The following is a 19,855-nucleotide window of genomic DNA, read 5'->3' on the forward strand; positions in this document are numbered from 1 at the left end:
TAGCAAATGCAAAACGAATGAGTTGTGGTGCCTCAGATAACAGCTACAGCATCACCTGACCTGTAAATAGTTACATCTTTGCTAACTAAAGGATGTCACTTCCAATCAGAAGAAAATGAATAAGCAATTAACCTTGACACATTGTGGCTTGAGTTATATACAATGCAAAATGAAATATTTAGTCAACTTAAGAGAATTGTTGTACACACACAACAAACAAGCAAAATACCACTACAAGTTCCTGAAGAACCTTTTTTCAACATTTCAAGAGAGGAGGGGTGACCTGAGAGATATTTGCTCTGCCTCACCCCCCTGTTATATCTCCTCCCCAGTACCTTTTTGTGGAAGAATCTGCTACACCTGTACTTGCCAAAAACTGACAAGTACTATAATTTTATGGTGGTCTAGATAGAAACTGAAAAGGAGAAGTAATATCATTTAAACAGCAGAGATGATCATGCTCTTCAAATACCCACAGCTCCTGTGCAAATAATAAGGCATTCTGTCATACAGATTCTCAAAACATCACAGGAAACCAAAACCTAAATGAACCAATGGAAACCTGTTAGGTGGAAATCCATAGTATGACTGGATGTACAAGACAGACTCCTCCTCATTAGTACTACACATTAAATGAAAGGATTATGTTATATTATTAAAGTTTGGTTTTATTTAATAGTAGATTATATCATATTATGGCCTTTTCAAATAACTGTCTAGTTGTGTTTTGTGTGTTTTTTTTTTGTTTGTGTGTTTGTTTTACTTTCTACTTTTGAATCACCTGAAATGGAAGTCCAGAGGCTGTACTCTTCCTACTTTAGCCACACACCACTTTTCTGTAGCTTTGAGCAATTAACTATTTAGTGCAGATTTTAGAAGTTTATTTCTGCTTATGGTCTTTAAGGGACAAAGAATACAGAATATAGAGCACAATGACAAACATGATCATTAGGGAAAATTCTTTCAACTCACAATTATTTTCACCAAAAGCTTACCTCAAAATTATGAATCTTCTGTGACCAGTTAGAGTTAAGTAGAATGAATTAAAATTTAATGGATTTCAAGGCAAAGAGTCAGCAATAGGACTATATGCACCAAGGCACTAATGCGTTGATCTGAACTGTACTTAGATGAGGCAAGCTGGAATTGCAACATTGCCAACTAAATTTCATAGTATAACAAATGAATGAATCCCAAATCTCAAGCAGGATTTCTTTTTATTCATTATGCATGACATTTTCCTATTTAAATTATTCATTTTTTTTTAAATGTTATTGCTTTAGCCTTCTTAACCTTTGCACTCCACTCTGTGGTTTTTGCCAGCTGTAATATCAATTGAGGAGGGGAGATTTTCTCAACTACATAATAAAAACCTTTTCATAACCCTGCATGCAAAAATGTGTCTTTATACCCTTCTACCTTGTTTTGCTTTTCACATTCTAAGATAAATAATTTAAAAAAAAATGATTCCAATGATTTACCATTTTTTTGAAATTCTTGAAAATTAACAACTTTAAGAAAGCTACAATCCAAGTCCAGCAGCATGATTAAATTTGACTAAATTAATGAACATTAAAGACCACTTCAGACATTCTTCCACATTCTCTTCCCTTGTCTGATGTTCAGTTTTCTGTTTTCAAAATGTGTTCACCTGAATCATACAGAATGATACAAGAATAAGCTGTAAAGCAAGCTGGTTCATCAGTATCTAGTAATCTGTAACCTGTCTTAAAAATAGAACACCTAAAACCTAAGGTAGGTGGGAACTACAGCACGAGACTGTAAGGCATTATATTTAAATTCTATTCATACAGGTGTTATTGGCTCGTGGTGGGATCTTGGGTACATCACTTCTGTATAGTTCAATTTTCCATTTCACAGAATTAAAATACCAAAACTACTAAAACAATGGAAATAAAAGTTTTAAAGAGTAACGTTACAATGGAAATAAGTTAGAGGGAGTAATGATCCACATCAGAGAGCCAAACAATCTGTTTCTGGCTCCACCAAGCTGGTCTTAAGCTTTTCTTGAGCAACCGGAAAATCTTGTTGGTGTAAGCACTCCCAAAATTCTCCCTAATGATTTGCTACTCCCTTTCCTTTTCACTAAATCAGCTTTATGGGGCAAGAGACATATTTAAGTTTCAAAAATAGATCCCAAAAATATTTAAAATGTCTGATACATTACTACTTGCTTGTTTTTAGGCTTTTAAATTAAGATAGAACTGTTCATCATGAACAACTGATAAATTTCTGTGAGAATATTTTAAATATGAAGAACTAGAAGTCACACTTAAGTTGCACCACTCTATTAGGTTGTATGTTATACCATGTCATGTCTCATTATTAGCTGGCATGAGAAAACACAGCAGAAGTGCACAGCAATTCTAGGTGCTGTAAGACTTATGGCAACCTTGTTCTTTTTATCATTCTTACGTGATTATTATCTGCAATTAGATGGCAAGCAGAAAGTTATAGGCTCAACAGTTCAACTGTGGTTGAACTGCACAAATTGCACAGAGCTGCACAAATTGAATACAGAAGCACACGATGGCCATGCTGTTTATTAATTTAGTCTCAGTTACACCTTTGTCAAACCTTCCCAGAATCTCATCGCTTGATAGATCCACTTCAGTACGTCAGGGTTTTCTCTACAGTAACTGCTTTGGGACACCCAGGTTCTATGGGAAAAAGAGCAAAAGTATCTAATTGTTAAAATGCAGGTGTACATTAATTGTTATTGTTATAATTAAAATGCAGGCATACATTTATTTTCGGATCAGGTAAGCATGCCTATGAGAGGTTTGAGAACTTCAGAGAATAAAGACTACTGAATGTGATATTTTAGTGATTTACCACTATAGTTCAGATATTTATTTAAAAAAAAAAAAAAAAGTTAATATACCCAGGAAACGTAAGAAATGTACTCCCACTGTTAAAAAAAAAAAAAAAATGAATTTTTCATTTAAAGATAATCTCATCTGTAATTTTTTATTTTTGTTTTTCACTCTTAATAAATCACCCACTTCCTGGGGTAATCAGCCTTCAAAGTTATTTAATGGAGCAACCTATATGACTTTAAGAAAGGTAGAAAAGATGAGTTAGAATTTTCATTGCAATGGTTAAAATGAGTTAATGTCAGTTTCACAATTAAGGGCTTGATCAAACAAATAATAGGAATGGATAGGCATGTAGTGATTTATAAGTGTGCCTGCAAAATCTCTGGGTACATTTAAGGGAAAGAAGTCCTCAAAATGAATTTCAATGAAAAATAGGCACTTCTATTAAAGGTTAGACTCCCGAGATCTCAGATAGATAAAAATATTTCCTAGATCACTCCCAAGGTACTTTGGTTACACTGTCTCATGAAATAGTGGAAACAGGCAGAGAATACTATCAAAATTATGAGTAAAGTGCTGGATCTAATCTGTTCAATGACAAAGTTTCCACTGATCTCAGTGGACTACTAGTTCCATCAATCATCACTGACCAATCTTCAGGTGTATAAAACCCTTGCAGTATTTGCAGCACAGAACAAACACTCTGAATAAAACTTTACTTTCACTTTTCTTTACACAGATTTAATGAGTATTGTTAAAAAAAAAAAAGGATACATTTAAACTAATTTAGGACAAATCATGAAAAAAGCATTATTTTTAAGGGTTACAAAAAAATGTATTTTTGTATGGTATTGCTACAGAAAACATGGAAAACATTTTAAGAATCACATTTCATAATGGACTGTGGTCTTCTGTAGAGATAAACAGCACTGGATTTGTGTCACGTCCATGAGGATTAATAACTTGGCACTTTTTATACACTACTCTGCACCCAACACAGAGTGCTATACAAAGCTGTCAATGCACTATGATCTCAGGCTCACAATAATTAAGTTACAGGAAAAGTTTTCCAACTGTGATCGGCCTCTGTTGATTTAGTGTATATATACTAGTAGTTCAAAAGAATGGACTAGTCCTCTGGGCCATCTTCCCTGTCCTCTTCAGGCTGCTAAATTACTTTTCAATATTTTTTAAACTTACTGATTATAACTTCCCTGGGATGATGATGATAATAATAATGCAGTTGCTACTGAGGTAACAATGTTACAGCCAGGAGCTGGGAACCTCTGTGAGTAGAAACAACACGCACTACATTTCACAAGGCATTCTTTGTTAGTCCACACCATAAAGTTTGAGAATACCCAAGTAATACTGCTCTTTCCTTTCTCCTGATGACACCAATGAAGGAATTTCTAATTAACACGGTAAGAGATAAGTTTTCAACAACAAAATCCTATTTTCTTTTAGAATTGACAAAAATGTTAGTCTTTCTTTATAGTACAACTCTGTGTACTAAGAATTTTACATCAATATTCATGTTTTCAATATATATAAAAAAAAAAAATTAACATTGCTCTTCTGTTCCCTTGAAATACATTCTGGGTGCATATGTACACATACAATGATTAAAAAGGTGTATTTAATGTTTGCATTTACCCATTCATAATCTGAATGATAAATTCATGATTACACAAAGCTGGTAGCACCAAACAGAAGACTTACAAGCTCTTTGCAGAATAAAATTATAATCCGATCGATAAATCAAAAAAAAATATTATGAAGATGAAAAGTGAAGTCAAGTATCTATCATCACACTTGGCAAAGCAACATCATATATATAAATACAGAAAAATACTGGAAAACTATCATATCCCTTCTCAACCTTCTCTTTCTTACTACCCTCAGAAGAAATAAAAATCATATTGTTTCAATTAATTATATTTTATGTTCTTCTCTGAATTCTATTAATCTAAGCTTTTCTTAAACTGTGTTACCAAATCATTTCAATTGAATCATCCTTGTGAAGAACAGAAATAAATAATTAACTCTCTTCATTAAAGTTATATCACTGCATTCCAAAGTTGGAATTTGATTTAATAGGATCATGTTACTGATTTCCGTGCAGCATCTGGTCCACTATGACCCCCAGATTATCTCTTATTCCAGCAGTGCTTAAGGAATTGTTTCTCAATTTTGAATTCATTTGTCTGACTTTTATTTGCTAGACTCTTTGCACTTGTGTCCACTGAATTTCATCTTACCGATTTCAGATCTTTCGTATAATTAATCGAGATCATTCTGAATTATTGCTCTTTCAATGTGCTTGAAACTACTTTTAGCTTGTTGCAAAACCACAAATTTAACATATGAGTTATGCTCTCTGTTCCATCACTGAAGTCATTAATGAAAATTATGAAGAAAACCAGGTACATCAGGGACCATATCATACCTCTAGCATATATTTCTGAACTGACTACAGATATTGGTAGCTACTTTCTGAATGCATCTTTCAACTAGTTGCACACTTAAAGGTAGGTATCAGTTTTTTTAACATGGCTTTCACACATTTCCCCTAGATTTCAGGGCACATCATCTTGAACATACTATGTATAACCTTTAAAAATCCAGTTTACTGGTAGAGTGCTGCAATGTTTGAAGGGTCCTAGGCATTTTTAAAACACTAAAAGAAAAAAAATGTTGCAATAGAAAAAGGAGTTTCCAACATTAAGAAAAAGAATGAGCTTAAGAAAAAGCGACATTGAACAACATCCTTAAGCTAATGACTGCTACATTACTGAACAATTATCACAGAATTTCTAGGTTGGAAGAGACCTCAAGATCATTGAGTCCAACCTCTGACCTAACGCTAACAGTCCCCACTAAACCATATCCCTAAGCTCTACATCTAAACGTCTTTTAAAGACTTCCAGGGATGGTGACTCCACCACTTCCCTGGGCAGCCTGTTCCAGTGTCTAACAACCCATGTGGGGGACTATCTTTTGATCTAGCCTGGTCTGAAGCTTGGGTACACAAACTCACTTCTTTTAGGTGAATCTAAAAGATGAATGCCAGGAATGCACCCAAAGCACTTTGTTACTGGAGGACCGGTACATTCAACAGGAACAGAGCTAGTTCAGATAAATCCCCTCTGAAATGCATACAAGTCCTGTTGCCAGCTTCTGTTACTGCCCTCTGTAAATCTGCTTGGACCACACTAGTTGCTAATGTAAAGAAAGCCACAGAAAACTACAACAGGTGACACAAGACAAAAAGCATGTTTTAAAAGCCTCAGAAACATCTTATCCTCTCCCCTCCCCCAAATAAAAATTAAAAAAAAAAAAAAAAGTTTTCTTCAGTCTCTGTCCAAAGGCAATCAAGCATTCACACTGCTTCAGAGCATACAACACATTCTGTTAGAAATTAGTTACTTAAATACTCTGCTACTATAAGCACATGGCAGAATAATTTCTCCCTAATGAGACTGTCTTAAAAATTAAGGTGAAATTCTCTATTTTGAAGTATAACATAACTTTGACATTAGCTCTTCCAAGGTTTTCCAAAACCCATATAGTCTCCATAGTTAAAAATTAAATACATAAATATATAGAACCTCTTCTCTGGGCTCCATGCTGAACTCTCAGTGAAAAAGTTAAATTTGGTTTTATAATAATTTCTCTAATTGATACCTTCTTTTGACCTTCTCAAGTGTTAGCCTAATTAGGTCATAATTTTGATTCTTTATTAGGTGATTTGATATTCAAAATCGCTACATACTAGAGTCAGCAATTTTGAAAGTGAAATGATTTATTTTGGAATCTATATTTGGATTACAGATTTTAATTCCTTTTAACATAAATCATGACCAAAGGGCATTTCATGTATAGGTAAAAGTTTATGTTGGGTGAGACACTGCTATATGAGGTCTCAACCAGCCACTTACAGGTACTTAGTTTTTCACTATTAATCATGTGAAACGTTAATCCTGATCCGATATATCATCAATACATGGTTAACAACCCACAGCCAAATTTCTTGTATTTTGCTTGGAAGGTGCTTCTTCCTTATACTATTTTTATTTGAGAGGTAGTATAACTGTCTACCTGTACCACAATGGGAAAAATGATTCTAGTACTTTTCACTTATAATTTCTTGTTTTTTGGCCTCCTGTAATAGCAAGGATTAAGTTCAGCATTTTTTAATTTTAATTGCTGTGCATGCAATGGGGAGGGCATGATCAGACTGCTTTCTCAAGGTCCTTCACGAAGACTAAATTTTCTTCTAATTTGTATACAGTCTCTGGAAAATTTACTCTTTTCCTAATGAGTCATGACCATGAGAACAGTCCCCTGATCTCAGTAAGACTGGTAAATTGAACAAGCAGAAGTCAATTTCCTCATTAAATCATTTCATCCTTAGTTTAGACAGAAAAAGATGAGGCAGCTATTTAAGCGTTTTCAAAAGGAGAAACAATGGAACAATACTTACATAATATTATATAAAGTTCAACAAATGAAATGCACTTAATGTATACTTCAACCTTTCGAAGAATTATTGAAAAAATATGTAAAACTAATTTGATATTTATTCTGGATCACTTCTTCACTTCATGTGATTATCAGTCCACTTCTAGACATGGGCACAGCATAACACTAAGGAGAAATTAATTAGAATATTTTCTGGCATTGCAAAGTCTCTGGTCATTTTACCAAAGCATCTGAATCACCACATGCAAAAAAGGTTTGCACATAATAATTACAAGGACATCTAAATTAATTGCCAAAACATTGCACAAGCCATTCAGATTGCATTAAAGAGGAATTAAATTATCCTTTGTGAGGTAATAAAACAAAAGATAGGAAATCAAGATACTGCCCTAACAATTCCAATATTGATCGAAAACAACACCCATGAAGGCAAAATACTAAATTCAATTTTAAGCATGAAGTATACATACAATATATACTTTTCCCTACATTTGTGAAGACTGCTCTAGGTAAAGAAGGTCATCGGGGCCTAATATAATACAGAGATTATGTTGGTTAGAACATAATACAGAGATTATGTTGGTTAGAACACTATGAAGCCGAATGAGCTTCCTACCTAAACAGCTGGTAGCTGTAAAAACACAGTGTACCAAGTCAGCAGGAATTTGTGATGTTTATTAAGACCCCTTCTGACCAACTAGAGGAAAAAAAAGCAGGAAGAAAATGTCTTGCAGCAGAACAAAGATGCTAACCTTCAGAATCTTCTAGAGACGTGTAGTTTTGCTCCCACTGTCAAGTATGAATACAGAAAACGGCATGAATAACATTTCTTTAAAAAGTTTTGATTCCATGATTTTCAATTCAATCACTGTGCAGCACTGAATTGTGCAGCATCTTCTCTAAGTTCCTTTTCTAAATGAGAAATGTCCTTCAAGACCTGTTTAAATTAGTTTGATCATGAATTTCATGCATCATCTACCCAACTTGAACTTTCTAAGGTTGCAGATTTTTGTATTCAGTGTTATCACTGCATTACAATTAGTCATATGCATATCATGGAGCTGATAATAAAACTACAGTAATTTCTCAATCAATAAATTAGGATTTATCAAGGAAGTGGAAATTCCCACCCCTCACTTTTCCATCAAGTATGTTAGAAATGCACAACATAAATATAATTGGAAAGTGCAAAAAATCAGTGAGCTTTCAGAGTATTAGAATTGCTTAATAATTAAGTTGTTAGAGTATTTGGATGACCATACAGGATACATTTGCTCCATAACTATTCATATGCTCTAGGATGAGTCATAAATGATCAAACTGAGCTACAACTTTGATTTAACATTATATTAACTAACACGTCCTATTAGTTAACAGCACAAGTAGTGCCTGGCTTCCACAACCAGTGAAAAAACAAGCTCCAAACACATAATTTTTAATTTTTATATGCAACTATATGGTTTGAATTATGAACATAAAGTTCATGTCTTACCTGGCACAGCAGCAACTTGCTGAGTGGCTGATTCTGTACTTAAGGAAAGGCGACCACCTTTGGCCAGTCTATCACAGAACAGGCTGATATTCTTCTTAAGTCTGCTGGTATCTTTGGGCATGCTCAACTGGCCACCAAGAGTCAGTGCCTGTTCCTTAGAGCTCTTGGACAAGCAAGTTCTTAGCAAGGAAGAAATGGCAGAATCCACAGTTTCTTCCCAACCCTGTATTAAAGAAAATAGACAAAAAAAAATAAAATAAGGTGAACTGTAATATCATATAGCATATGATATACAAAGTAACAAACAAAGGACTAAAAATTTTCAAGCAACACTGATACATAAAATATAATTAAGGAATTAATAAAAGGCATAAGCATACAGCCCTTAAATTTCTAGCAAATCAAAGAGGGGAGGGAGAGGGGAGTGGATAACTATTTCTAACATTATTCAGAGAGAAATAAAATTTAAATAATAATACATGGACAGTATGAGACAAATAATGGTTAAATTCAGCAGTTGTATTAATACAACGGAAAAACAGAAATTCCTGCATGCAACATCTGGAATTCAGAACATAATTAAAATGTAAATACAAGCATTATAACATGTTGTATGTAACATCATACTGAAGACATGTCAAAGCAAGAAAAAAAAAGGTATCTAATTATATGTTCTTTGGAATCCCCATCTAGAATTCTGACAACACACTAGTATCACAGAACATCATGCAATCTGAAATTATTACATTCAGTATCTATTTATCAGGCCAATTAACTTTAATTAAGGTATGATACCCACAGCAATAGCATGGGTGTATTAGTGCTCTCGTGAACTGGGACCTAGATTTCTAACATAATGTGAAGCTGCAAACACTTAGGAGAAGAGCAGCTTAGTCACCAGTGTAATTAAAACAAGCAGTTACCTTTGGAAAAGCTATTTATATTTGATATAAATACTTCCACAAAATAAAGTGTTTACTCCTGCAAATAACACCCAGTAAAAAAGTAAGTTTCTTTCCCAAAAATGCCGTGGAAAGCACCTTTAAAAGTTAGGTTCAAGTTTTTACTCTGGTTTTCAGTGACACAAACAAATAAAAGATATCCCTTCAAGTAAGAATCCTGGATGGCAGAAGTCTTTAACCTTGCAACAAGGTTATTAAATATCACATAGATTTTACACATTATCTCATTTATGCAGTGTACAATATAGAATCAACTCTTATAACAGCCCTGATTGGCTAAGGCTTATTTTAGCAAGAATTTTTATAGACTTCAGAAGCCTTGAGGCTACAGGTTGGAACAGCCCAGCTGAATCTGCTGCTAACCTAATTGAAGACAACACAGAGGTAGTTCATTGCATGGTGATTACTCAGAACAAAAAGAGAGCTCCCTGAAGATCCAGCTGTGGATAATTTAACCAGAGAGTCTTCTAGTTTAAGTTCTTTCTCATGATGCATTATTCTTGAGTGAAAATGATCAGCTGAACAACAAAATCACCAGCCTATCCAAAATTCCCTGATTCAGCAAGTATAACATCACTGGTCTAAATATTAAAGAGCAATGGTGTCAACCCTGTCAGCATCCAGCGTTAAATAAATAAGGTCTGTGAATTCCTTCTCTTAGATATTGTTGTGGTTCCGCTCAAGTGGGCAGCTGAGCTCCACCACAGCTGCTCTCTCACTCCCCCTCCTCAAAGAGGAATGGGGAAAAAATATGTGAAAAGGGCTCAAAGGTTGAGATAAGGACGAGAAAATCACACAATAATTATTTTAACAGGCAAAACAGACTCAGCATAAGGAGATAGTAAGATTTATTGCTCATTACTAACAAGCTAGAGAAGTGAGAAACAAAGGAAAGAAACCAAAAGCACCTCCCCCCCCATCCACCCTCTTCCACCTGCTCCCCCCGAGCGGCACAGGGGAACGGGGGAATGGGGGTTATGGTCAGTCTACAGCGCTTCTTCTCTGCCGCTCCTTCTTGGTCATTCTCGTCCCCTGTGCTGTGGGGTCCCACCCACGGGATCCAGTCCTTGATGAACTGATCCGGTGTGGGCTTCCCACAGGCAGCAGCTCTTCCAGAACTGCTCCAGATATGGGTCCGTACCACGGGGTCCATCCCTCAGGAGCAAACTGCTCCAACCTGGCTCCCCCACGGGCAGCAGCTCCTGCCAGGTCACCTGCTCCTGCGTGGTCTCCTCTCCATGGGCTACAGGTCCGGCCCAGAATCTGCTCCAGCAGGGGTCTTCCACAGGCGGCAGCCTCCGTCGGTGCAGGGCCACCTGCTCCACCGTGGTCTCCTCCATGGGCTGCAGCGTGGAACCCTGCTCCACCGTGGTACTCCATGGGCTGCAGGGGGACATCCTGCTTCACCATGGTCCTCACCACAGGCCGCAGGGGACTTCTGCTCCGGCACCTGGAGCACCTCTCCCCCTCCTTCTACACTGACCTTGGCACCTGCAAGGCTGTTTCTCACTCCCTTGACTCTCCCGGCTGCTGTGTGGTGCAGCGTTTTTTTTCCCTGTCTTAAATATGCTCTCACAGAGGCGCAAAACAACATCGCTTATTGGCTCAGATCTGGAAAACAATGGGGCCCTTCCCAAACATGGGGCAGCTTCTAGATCCTTCTCACAGAAACCACACCTATGGCCCCCTGCTACAAAAACCTTGCCACGTAAACCCACTACAGATATACATGACTTTTATGGAAGATAGGGTACTAATTTTGATGCTGAGAGATGCAAAGGCCATCTTTCCTGAATTTGTTGCTTCTTAAGAATAGGTCCAAGACAAATACTTATTTGTTGCCAGGTACATTGGTGAGACTACATAGTCATACATACTTCATCTTTGTCCAAACATACACTAATCTTCATAAACAGGGTCCTTGTGGAGGAATGGTTAAGTGAAGTAGGACATGTGGATGTTGAGCAGTTAGGAGGCAATGGGCTAGTGAAGTACCGTACTCAACTCATATGAGTCGGGGCACACACGCAGCTGGCTGAGAGCCAATCAGGCTCAAGGACACGATGACCTTGTGTGATAGGGAAAGTCCCTAAGGCGGGACAGTAGCTAAAAGAAGGAGGAACTAACTGAAAAGACCGGGAAGTGTTAGCCAATCCTGAGCTTAGTTTTTGCAATATGTATGAGTTGATTATGTTCGAACTAGATAAAAGGCGACTAAGCTATCCATTAAAGTTGAAGTTCACTGTTCACTCATATTGAGTGTCTGTGTCTTCCTTCCGTCAACAACAGGTCCTGAAAATGTGCTATATTTGTATAAAACATTTACATTTTGCAGAGGAACTGGATCAACTAGTGAGGTTTTCTTAGTCCACAACTGCCTTTCCTAACTTCAGAACAATGATAACATTAACCTATTGTCTAATCTGGATACTTCCACCCCCCAAAAAAATGCAAATTAGCAGAATCATGCCAGTCAGTCAATGCAGTGTTAGTTTAACATTTTTCAACTATTCTAGAAAGAGTCCACTGGAGTGTAATCCATCCACTGACCTGTGATGGTGACAGGAAATAATCCATTCTGCAATCAATTTAAGGAGGTTAATGAGCTGGTAAATACTGTCTACGTTCCCACATACTGGGCAATGAAACTTAATATGTACAAAGCATAAAAAACAGTCAGGCTAGGCTCTCCTAATTATAATACAAGCCACAAAAAGTAAGTCAACATAAACATAAGAATCTTGAGTTTCACTAGAAGACAAAGAAACACATGTTTAACTGGTGTCGGCAAACAGCAGCTTAGAAGCAGGCCAATATACATGTATGTCTCCAAATGAATTACAAAAATGCATAAGAAAGAAGCATTTAAATAAAAAGAATGAAATACAAACTAACGAAAGTCACGAAATCCAAAGTGGCTAGTATTCTGTCCTTGGCTCAGGACACACAGGTGTGTTTTACTTTGTACGATAGCCTTACCATTTTGAACCTTCATTTTTGTATTTAATTTCCATGTTAAACTTTTTTCAGCAGACCATAAAATTCACCAATTCAAGGACTGTTGACCTGGTAAGTCCAGGCAAATCCAAAGCAGTCTTTATAATTAGTAAAAGAGTACACAAAAGTTACTTCTGTATGAAAAAAAAAAAAAATGATGACGATGGAAATATTGTTGAAAGGATTTTATACAACTACTAATTAATGGCCTCAAATAAGACTACCAAAAAAAATAAAACCAACTTCTTCACTCCATATACTTTAAAAAGCTAAAAAACATTTGAAGGTGTGCAAGTGGTCTACTCTAAAACCCACACTGAAGAGTGTTTCTACAGTTATGGTTGTAAAATTCACTAATGGCTTTTTGTTTATCGTTCTGTGTATTCAGGGGCTAAAGGAACACCATCAATACAGGTGTGATACCAGAAATCCATCATCAAAAGCAGCAAGCTTTTTCATAGCTGCCACAACAGAACTGACTCAATGCTCACAGGAAGAAATATTAGTAACCCATGCAAATTCATCATATTGATTGTATCATCTGAAACAGATATGAAAATTACTTAATTCATTAAATTAACTTTTTAATTGGGAAAAACCTCAGCTTCATATTTTTCATAGGTACCTTGTTTTTCTCTTATAAATAATAGTTAAGTAGAGTCTTTGCACCATCTTTTAACCAAATCAAATACACTGTTAGAATCTGAAGACCAAATCAGTGCAGTGTTTTTGCCTCATTTTCCCTCATAACATGGATGAGCCACTTCCAGCACAGACAAGATTTAGTAAATATTTGAAGGACCTGAGTAGATAATAATATTGTACAACCTGACATGTCACTTTGAAACAAGCAAACAAACAAACAAAAAATACCATTTACCTACAAGTTTCATCATGTACACTTCCTGTGAAAAATAAAAGCATTTGTTGCTTTTAACCAAAATCATTCAAAAAGTTTTACCAAATTTTAAGCAGTTCTTAGGTAAACTCTTAGTTTATCTACTTTTCTCAACACTGAATGACATTAGACATTATTAAAATATTTTTTGATACACACTGAAGGTTTTAACACAAAAAGATTGTTTTAGTGAGTTGTGAACAAACATCTAAGCAGCCAAGCTAGGCCTCCTCTAGCTGATGATCTCTCTAGTAATAGAAATTGATTTGACTAAACATTGTGAAATAGGGGGCAGTCAAATCAATGAGTTGCAAAGATAGCTTACAGGACTGTCTTAAATATGTTTTGAGTGCATAAAACCACATTTTCTTTAGATTACCAAGCCATTTGAAATTACAACTAGTTTTGCAAATGAAGTTTTACCTGGACCAGATTATAGCAACTACTCATACAGATATGTAGCTTTGCACAAGCAGCCCAATAAGTACTTTTAGTTAAATCCCTGTTCTGAAAAGTTAAAAATCATCGTTACATTGAGAATGTAGTTGTACAGAAGACTTTTGCTCCAGCAATCTCTTGCCCTGTAATGAAAACCCATAATAGATGTAAATACCTAGATTTATTTTTAATTCAACAATAATTCTCGAGCTCTAAAGAGAACACACACACATAAGCAAAGAAAAAATTCAACTAGAGGATGAGAAGGAGCCCTGGGGTGTGTTGTGAACGAATGCTCAGATTTTATATGAAACAGCTTTTACTCTTCTTTACTATTCTGAAATTGTTGTAAATAAATTCAGTTAACATACCAAAGCTTAAATTCCCAAAGCCTCTGAACACAAAGTACTCAAGACTGGTGTGTAGACCAAAACACAGAAACTTGAACAGATGGGGGGTTTGTGCTGTGAAGCTGGAAACTAACTAGTTTATTACATTCCATCATTACACAACCAACAAGGATAATTGATATTCATAATTAACCCCAATGCAATGTCCACAGTAAATTTTCCTCTATTTTAACATAGATAACCATGGAATTCAGTTTTGCCCAGTTATTAGTCTTCAAGTGTTTTTCTTCTCTAGACGTAAGAGACAAGCAAGTGGTTCTCTTTGCAAATGCTAGTTCACTTTGTGATGCTTAATATAGGAAATGTAAATAATAGGTCAACATAATCAACTATTTTACCACTCAAAATTAGATTGATGAAAACATCCTTCTTATATGAAAGCAAAACAAAAGACAACATAAAGCAAATATGTAAATACCACCCCCTATAAAAGTATTTAGATTGGAGATGATACCTACAAGGTTTGAAAGGATATGAGGTTAATGAGTTAATGATTTAGCCTGCAAAAGAAAGAAACATCGTTCTAATTGCCACAAGATTTTTGATAGGGGAATGTTTAGAAAACAGTACAAACCAAGGATAGTTTTTGCTGTGGTTGTGAGGTGAATGTTTTGTCCTAGAAGTCTGCGTATTTCAACAAATACATAGATAAGATGGGAAGTTACTGGAATCTTTGTTGTGCCTTTTACTCTGAAATTTACAAACAACTTCAAGCAGAATTGTTTGCCCAGAAGTCTAACAACAAAGACTTTCAGAGCCAGTTCCATTCTTATGCTAGGTAATACAGAAGAGCAGCAGCACCTCAAAGAATGCTTGCAGATACTGAAAGCCCACTATGACTAAAAATAGTCATATTTTTCTAAAAGGTTAGATATAGTCATTTTCATAGCTACTTGTCCTATATACAGAAACTTTTTTTTTCAGCAGAGCTTGCTGCTAAATCCCTTCATAAGTCTAAAGTCAAATAAAACTCACTCAAAACTCTCAACAGAAAACATTTTAGACAGGAAAGTGCAGCATCATTGTAGGAAGAACAGATCAAAATAAATAATAATACTGGTTAGAGCACAGTTTCTCCAACCTGAAAATAACCTGGACAGGGTTTCTGGATGGGGAAGCAGAGTGCACTACATGGAGCAGAGCTCGAGATGTAAGCGGAAGGAAGTGGCTGCTGTAAGAGTTCAGAAATAGTGTAGGGCTGAGGACATTCCAGGGAAAGGATCTAGAGGACAATGTGCTCAGGAGGGGAAAAAAATAAAATAAAAATAAAAATAAAAATAAAAATAAAAATAAAAATAAAAAAGTGTCTGTTGGGAGATTAATTCAAGAAGAGCTACTGCTTTATGGAATTAACAGAACTCGGGGACTGGGAAAATTGAGACAGCTATAAATTAATACTAGCTGCCTTAAGTGTAAATAAATCATTCTAATGGCACATCAGCCAACCGTAAGACTGCTCATAGTTGTCCTCAGTAGCCAGACTTTACCTTGAAAGTCTTTATCGCTATTAATGTTATTATTATTTCTAAGGTAAGAGCCACTTTCAGATTATCTATTAATTTATCCTAGAGTGATAGCCAAGACAGTACTGAAAAGAATGCAAATGCAAGGTAAAATACCACAAAAACTATGCAAAACTGTTGCAGGTCAAATTACAGGAATTCTTACAGCTGTTAACTCAGAAATTTGTCTGGCTACATCTTACTTTTTGATTTTAGTCACAATAATGATTTCATCAGCTCTCAAAAACGTTAGAATACTTGGAAACTCACCTTAATGAATGAAAGAAAACCTTGGCATTTATGCCTATCTAAATAGTAAAAGTCAGTCTTGTAAACCTGGAAGTCTTAATATATTAGTCCTTTATCCTAATTCATAAGAAACACTAGCCATATCTCTCTCAACATTTTGATTTCACAGTGATTTAGAAAGTTATCTTAGTGTTACACACACGAACTTGACAAATCACTAATCCAGGGCTACTGAACTGGAACTCTCTGACAAAGGCCATCAGCAGCTTTTGCCAGGAATTTTCCATGTCATCCTATCTCACACCCTTTAAGCATATCCTACATTTCAAATGTGCCTATTTGTTTCTTTAACAGCAGATAACACCTACAGCATCCAGAAAGATGGCATGTAACATGTGCCTGTTCTGCCAGAACAAGAGCTAACAAGATGTTTCCTTGTGCGTGTAACTGGAAAAGACTATACCTGTGTCACTTCTGGAAAAAAAATGCATGAAGAATATTACTGAAATCTTAACATATTAACTTTGAAGGCACAGTCTCACGGGACAATGCATTTTTTAAGATCCATATAAATTGGTTAAAGAATTATCCATGTAATATAAAAGCAGTTTTCTTCTTCAACATTGTGCATTTAAAATGACATTCAAAGTTTATACTAGAATTGGCTAGAATTTACTTTTGTTAAAAAATAACACATGGACAAAAAAATTATACTTCTTATACTTATTATACTATACAACAACAAACACCACTAGAATATGTAAAAGCAAGGAAATAGTAAAATCCTACAGACTATTGGGATTTTTCAAATCTGATGAAAATCCAGACAAATGACTCAAGCTTAAATACATTCCAAACCTATTAAACATATAAGAGGAACATTTGTGGTTAACACACAGTAGAAAAAGAAGCAACCAAAGTTCTTGTATTTATTCTGCTCTCTTTAGTCATACCCTCCTTTGATCAAATATTATACTTAATATCCTTAAGGTTATTTACTAATTTTATTTTTAATGGCATAAAAAATAATTACATTCTAATAGGAATTTCCAGAATTCTGAAAGTAATATCAAGGTGAGGATATAGCTGAACATCCAAAACAGAAAAAAATGAAGAAACTTTAAAAGACACTTAAATTCTAGAAGAAGTTACAAACAGCAGGTGACTTTCATTTTAATTCAAGGGAAGATAATTTTAAGCAGAAAAGCATCACAGAATCACAGAATCACAGAATCTCTAGGTTGGAAGAGACCTCAAGATCATCGAGTCCAACCTCTGACCTAACACTAACAGTCCCCACTAAACCATATCCCTAAGTTCTACATCTAAACGTCTTTTGAAGACTTCCAGGGATGGTGACTCAACCACCTCCCTGGGCAGCCTGTTCCAATGTCTAACAACCCTTTCAGTAAAGAAATTCTTCCTAACATCTAACCTAAAACTCCCCTGGCGCAACTTTAGCCCATTCCCCCTCGTCCTGTCACCAGGCACATGGGAGAACAGGCCAACCCCCATCTCGCTAGAGCCTCCTTTAATATACTTATACAGAGTGATAAGGTCACCCCTGAGCCTCCTTTTCTCTAGGCTGAACAAGCCCAGCTCCTTCAGCCGCTCCTCATAGGACTTGCTCTCCAGGCCCCTCACCAGCTTCGTCGCCCTTCTCTGGACCCGCTCAAGCACCTCGATGTCCTTCTTGTAGCGAGGGGCCCAGAACTGAACACAGTACTCGAGGTGCGGCCTCACCAGAGCCGAGTACAGGGGGACGATCACCTCCCTAGCCCTGCTGGTCACAGTGTTTCTGATACAAGCCAGGATGCCGTTGGCCTTCTTGGCCACCTGAGCACACTGCTGGCTCATATTCAGCCGACTGTCCACCATCACTCCCAGGTCCTTCTCTGCCTGGCAGCTCTCCAGCCATTCCTCTCCCAGCCTGTAGCTCTTCTTGGGGTTATTGCGCCCCAGGTGCAGGACCCGGCACTTGGCCTTGTTAAACTTCATACAGTTGACCTCAGCCCATCGGTGCAGCCTATCCAGATCCTCCTGCAGAGCCTTCCTACCCTCAAGCAGATCGACACACGCACCTAGCTTGGTGTCATCTGCAAACTTACTGAGGGTGCACTCAATGCCCTCATCCAGATCATTGATGAAGATGTTAAAGAGGACCGGCCCCAGCACCGAGCCCTGGGGGACGCCACTAGTGACTGGCCTCCAACTGGACTTGGCTCCATTTACCACAACTCTCTGGGCCCGGCTATCCAGCCAGTTTCTAACCCAACGAAGCGTGCGCCAGTCCAAGCCAAGAGCAGCCAGTTTCTTGAGGAGAATGCTGTGGGAAACGGTGTCAAAAGCCTTGCTGAAGTCAAGGTAGACCACATCCACAGCCTTTCCCTCGTCCACCCAGCGCGTCACTTTGTCGTAGAAGGAGATCAGGTTCGTCAAGCAGGATCTGCCTTCCATAAACCCATGCTGACTGGGCCTGATCGCCTGCTTGCCCTTCAAGTGCCGCATGATGACTCCCAAGAGGATCTGCTCCATGAGCTTCCCTGGTACTGAGGTCAAACTGACCGGCCTGTAGTTCCCCGGGTCTGCCCTCCGGCCCTTCTTGTAGATGGGCGTCACATTTGCTAGCCGCCAGTCAGCTGGGACCTCCCCCGATAGCCAGGACTGCTGATAAATGATGGATAGGGGCTTGGCCAGCTGAGCCATCCTTATTTGTCATATAGTTATTCTGGCATTTTAACTTACTGTGAAGAGATGCATTATAAATACATAAACCTTACTAAGGATTTGGACACATCATACAAAGAAATAATCCCTACTTAAATATATATATATATATATTACTTATATATATATATATATATTACTAAAAACACAAGGAATAAAAGACATGCAAAAACTGGGAATATACAAGGTAACATCTGAATACCTCTGACCACAAGATATCATCTCCTGAATAATCAATCTCTGTAGGGATCATGATGCATCGGATATTTAAGGTATAAAAAATTAAAGAACCTATGAAGAATGACAGATAGAAAAGTTTGGAAAGAAATCAAATAATACATGAAACTGTATGAGAGACCTCTTAAAATTTATTGAACTAGTCTAAGTTTTTTATTATGGCACAACAGGTCTGTGCAGAGCTATTAAATGCATTATTAACGAGTATTCGTGATAGCCACTATCAGCTCCTATTTCAAATAGTAATATCAAACTGAATTAGACTGCAGTTACAATAGATTTTTTTTAATTCTTTGTGAATAAATAGGTTTGGAGTATTTTTAATTGTTGTTTGGCTTGGGTTTTTTGTTTGTTTTTGCAGTCTGTCATATATACATTTGTCATTTCTTCACTACTGTGCTGTAATAGCAAGTGATAGCAGGAACAGCACCTTTAATTGTTCAGTGTCAGAATATTTACTTAATAGAAATTCCTGCAGCATGAAGAACTCTCTACAAGAACTGCTCATTTTGAGTTCTGCTTGGTAAATGCATATTGATATCCTATGGCAACTTCACCTGAAAATACAGAGTACGTAAATCTGTATGATAGATTCTTTCCTGAGAAGTACACTTTCTG

At 36.7% G+C, this 19,855-nt stretch overlaps 1 protein-coding gene across 10 annotated transcripts in view; it reads right to left on the reverse strand.

The window, feature by feature from the left end:
• BBS9 (Bardet-Biedl syndrome 9) overlaps positions 1-19,855 on the reverse strand; it is a 315,416-nt gene that overhangs the window by 140,752 nt on the left and 154,809 nt on the right. For 7 of the 10 annotated variants that reach the window (XR_003495378.3, XM_072033266.1, XM_072033263.1 and 4 more), the window contains one exon: positions 8,818-9,040. Coding sequence is in view for 9 of the 10 variants with exons in the window: in XM_072033266.1 (XP_071889367.1) it covers positions 8,818-9,040 (223 nt within the window). In the remaining variant the exon portion in view is untranslated. Of the gene's footprint in view, positions 1-2,531; positions 2,682-8,077; positions 8,115-8,817; positions 9,041-19,855 lie in introns of those variants that run through there. The other 3 variants (XM_072033265.1, XM_027451411.3, XM_027451409.3) reach the window with 2 other exon arrangements.

The sequence above is a fragment of the Anas platyrhynchos genome, chromosome 2 (assembly GCF_047663525.1).
Source record: "Anas platyrhynchos isolate ZD024472 breed Pekin duck chromosome 2, IASCAAS_PekinDuck_T2T, whole genome shotgun sequence".
NCBI lineage: Eukaryota > Metazoa > Chordata > Aves > Anseriformes > Anatidae > Anas > Anas platyrhynchos.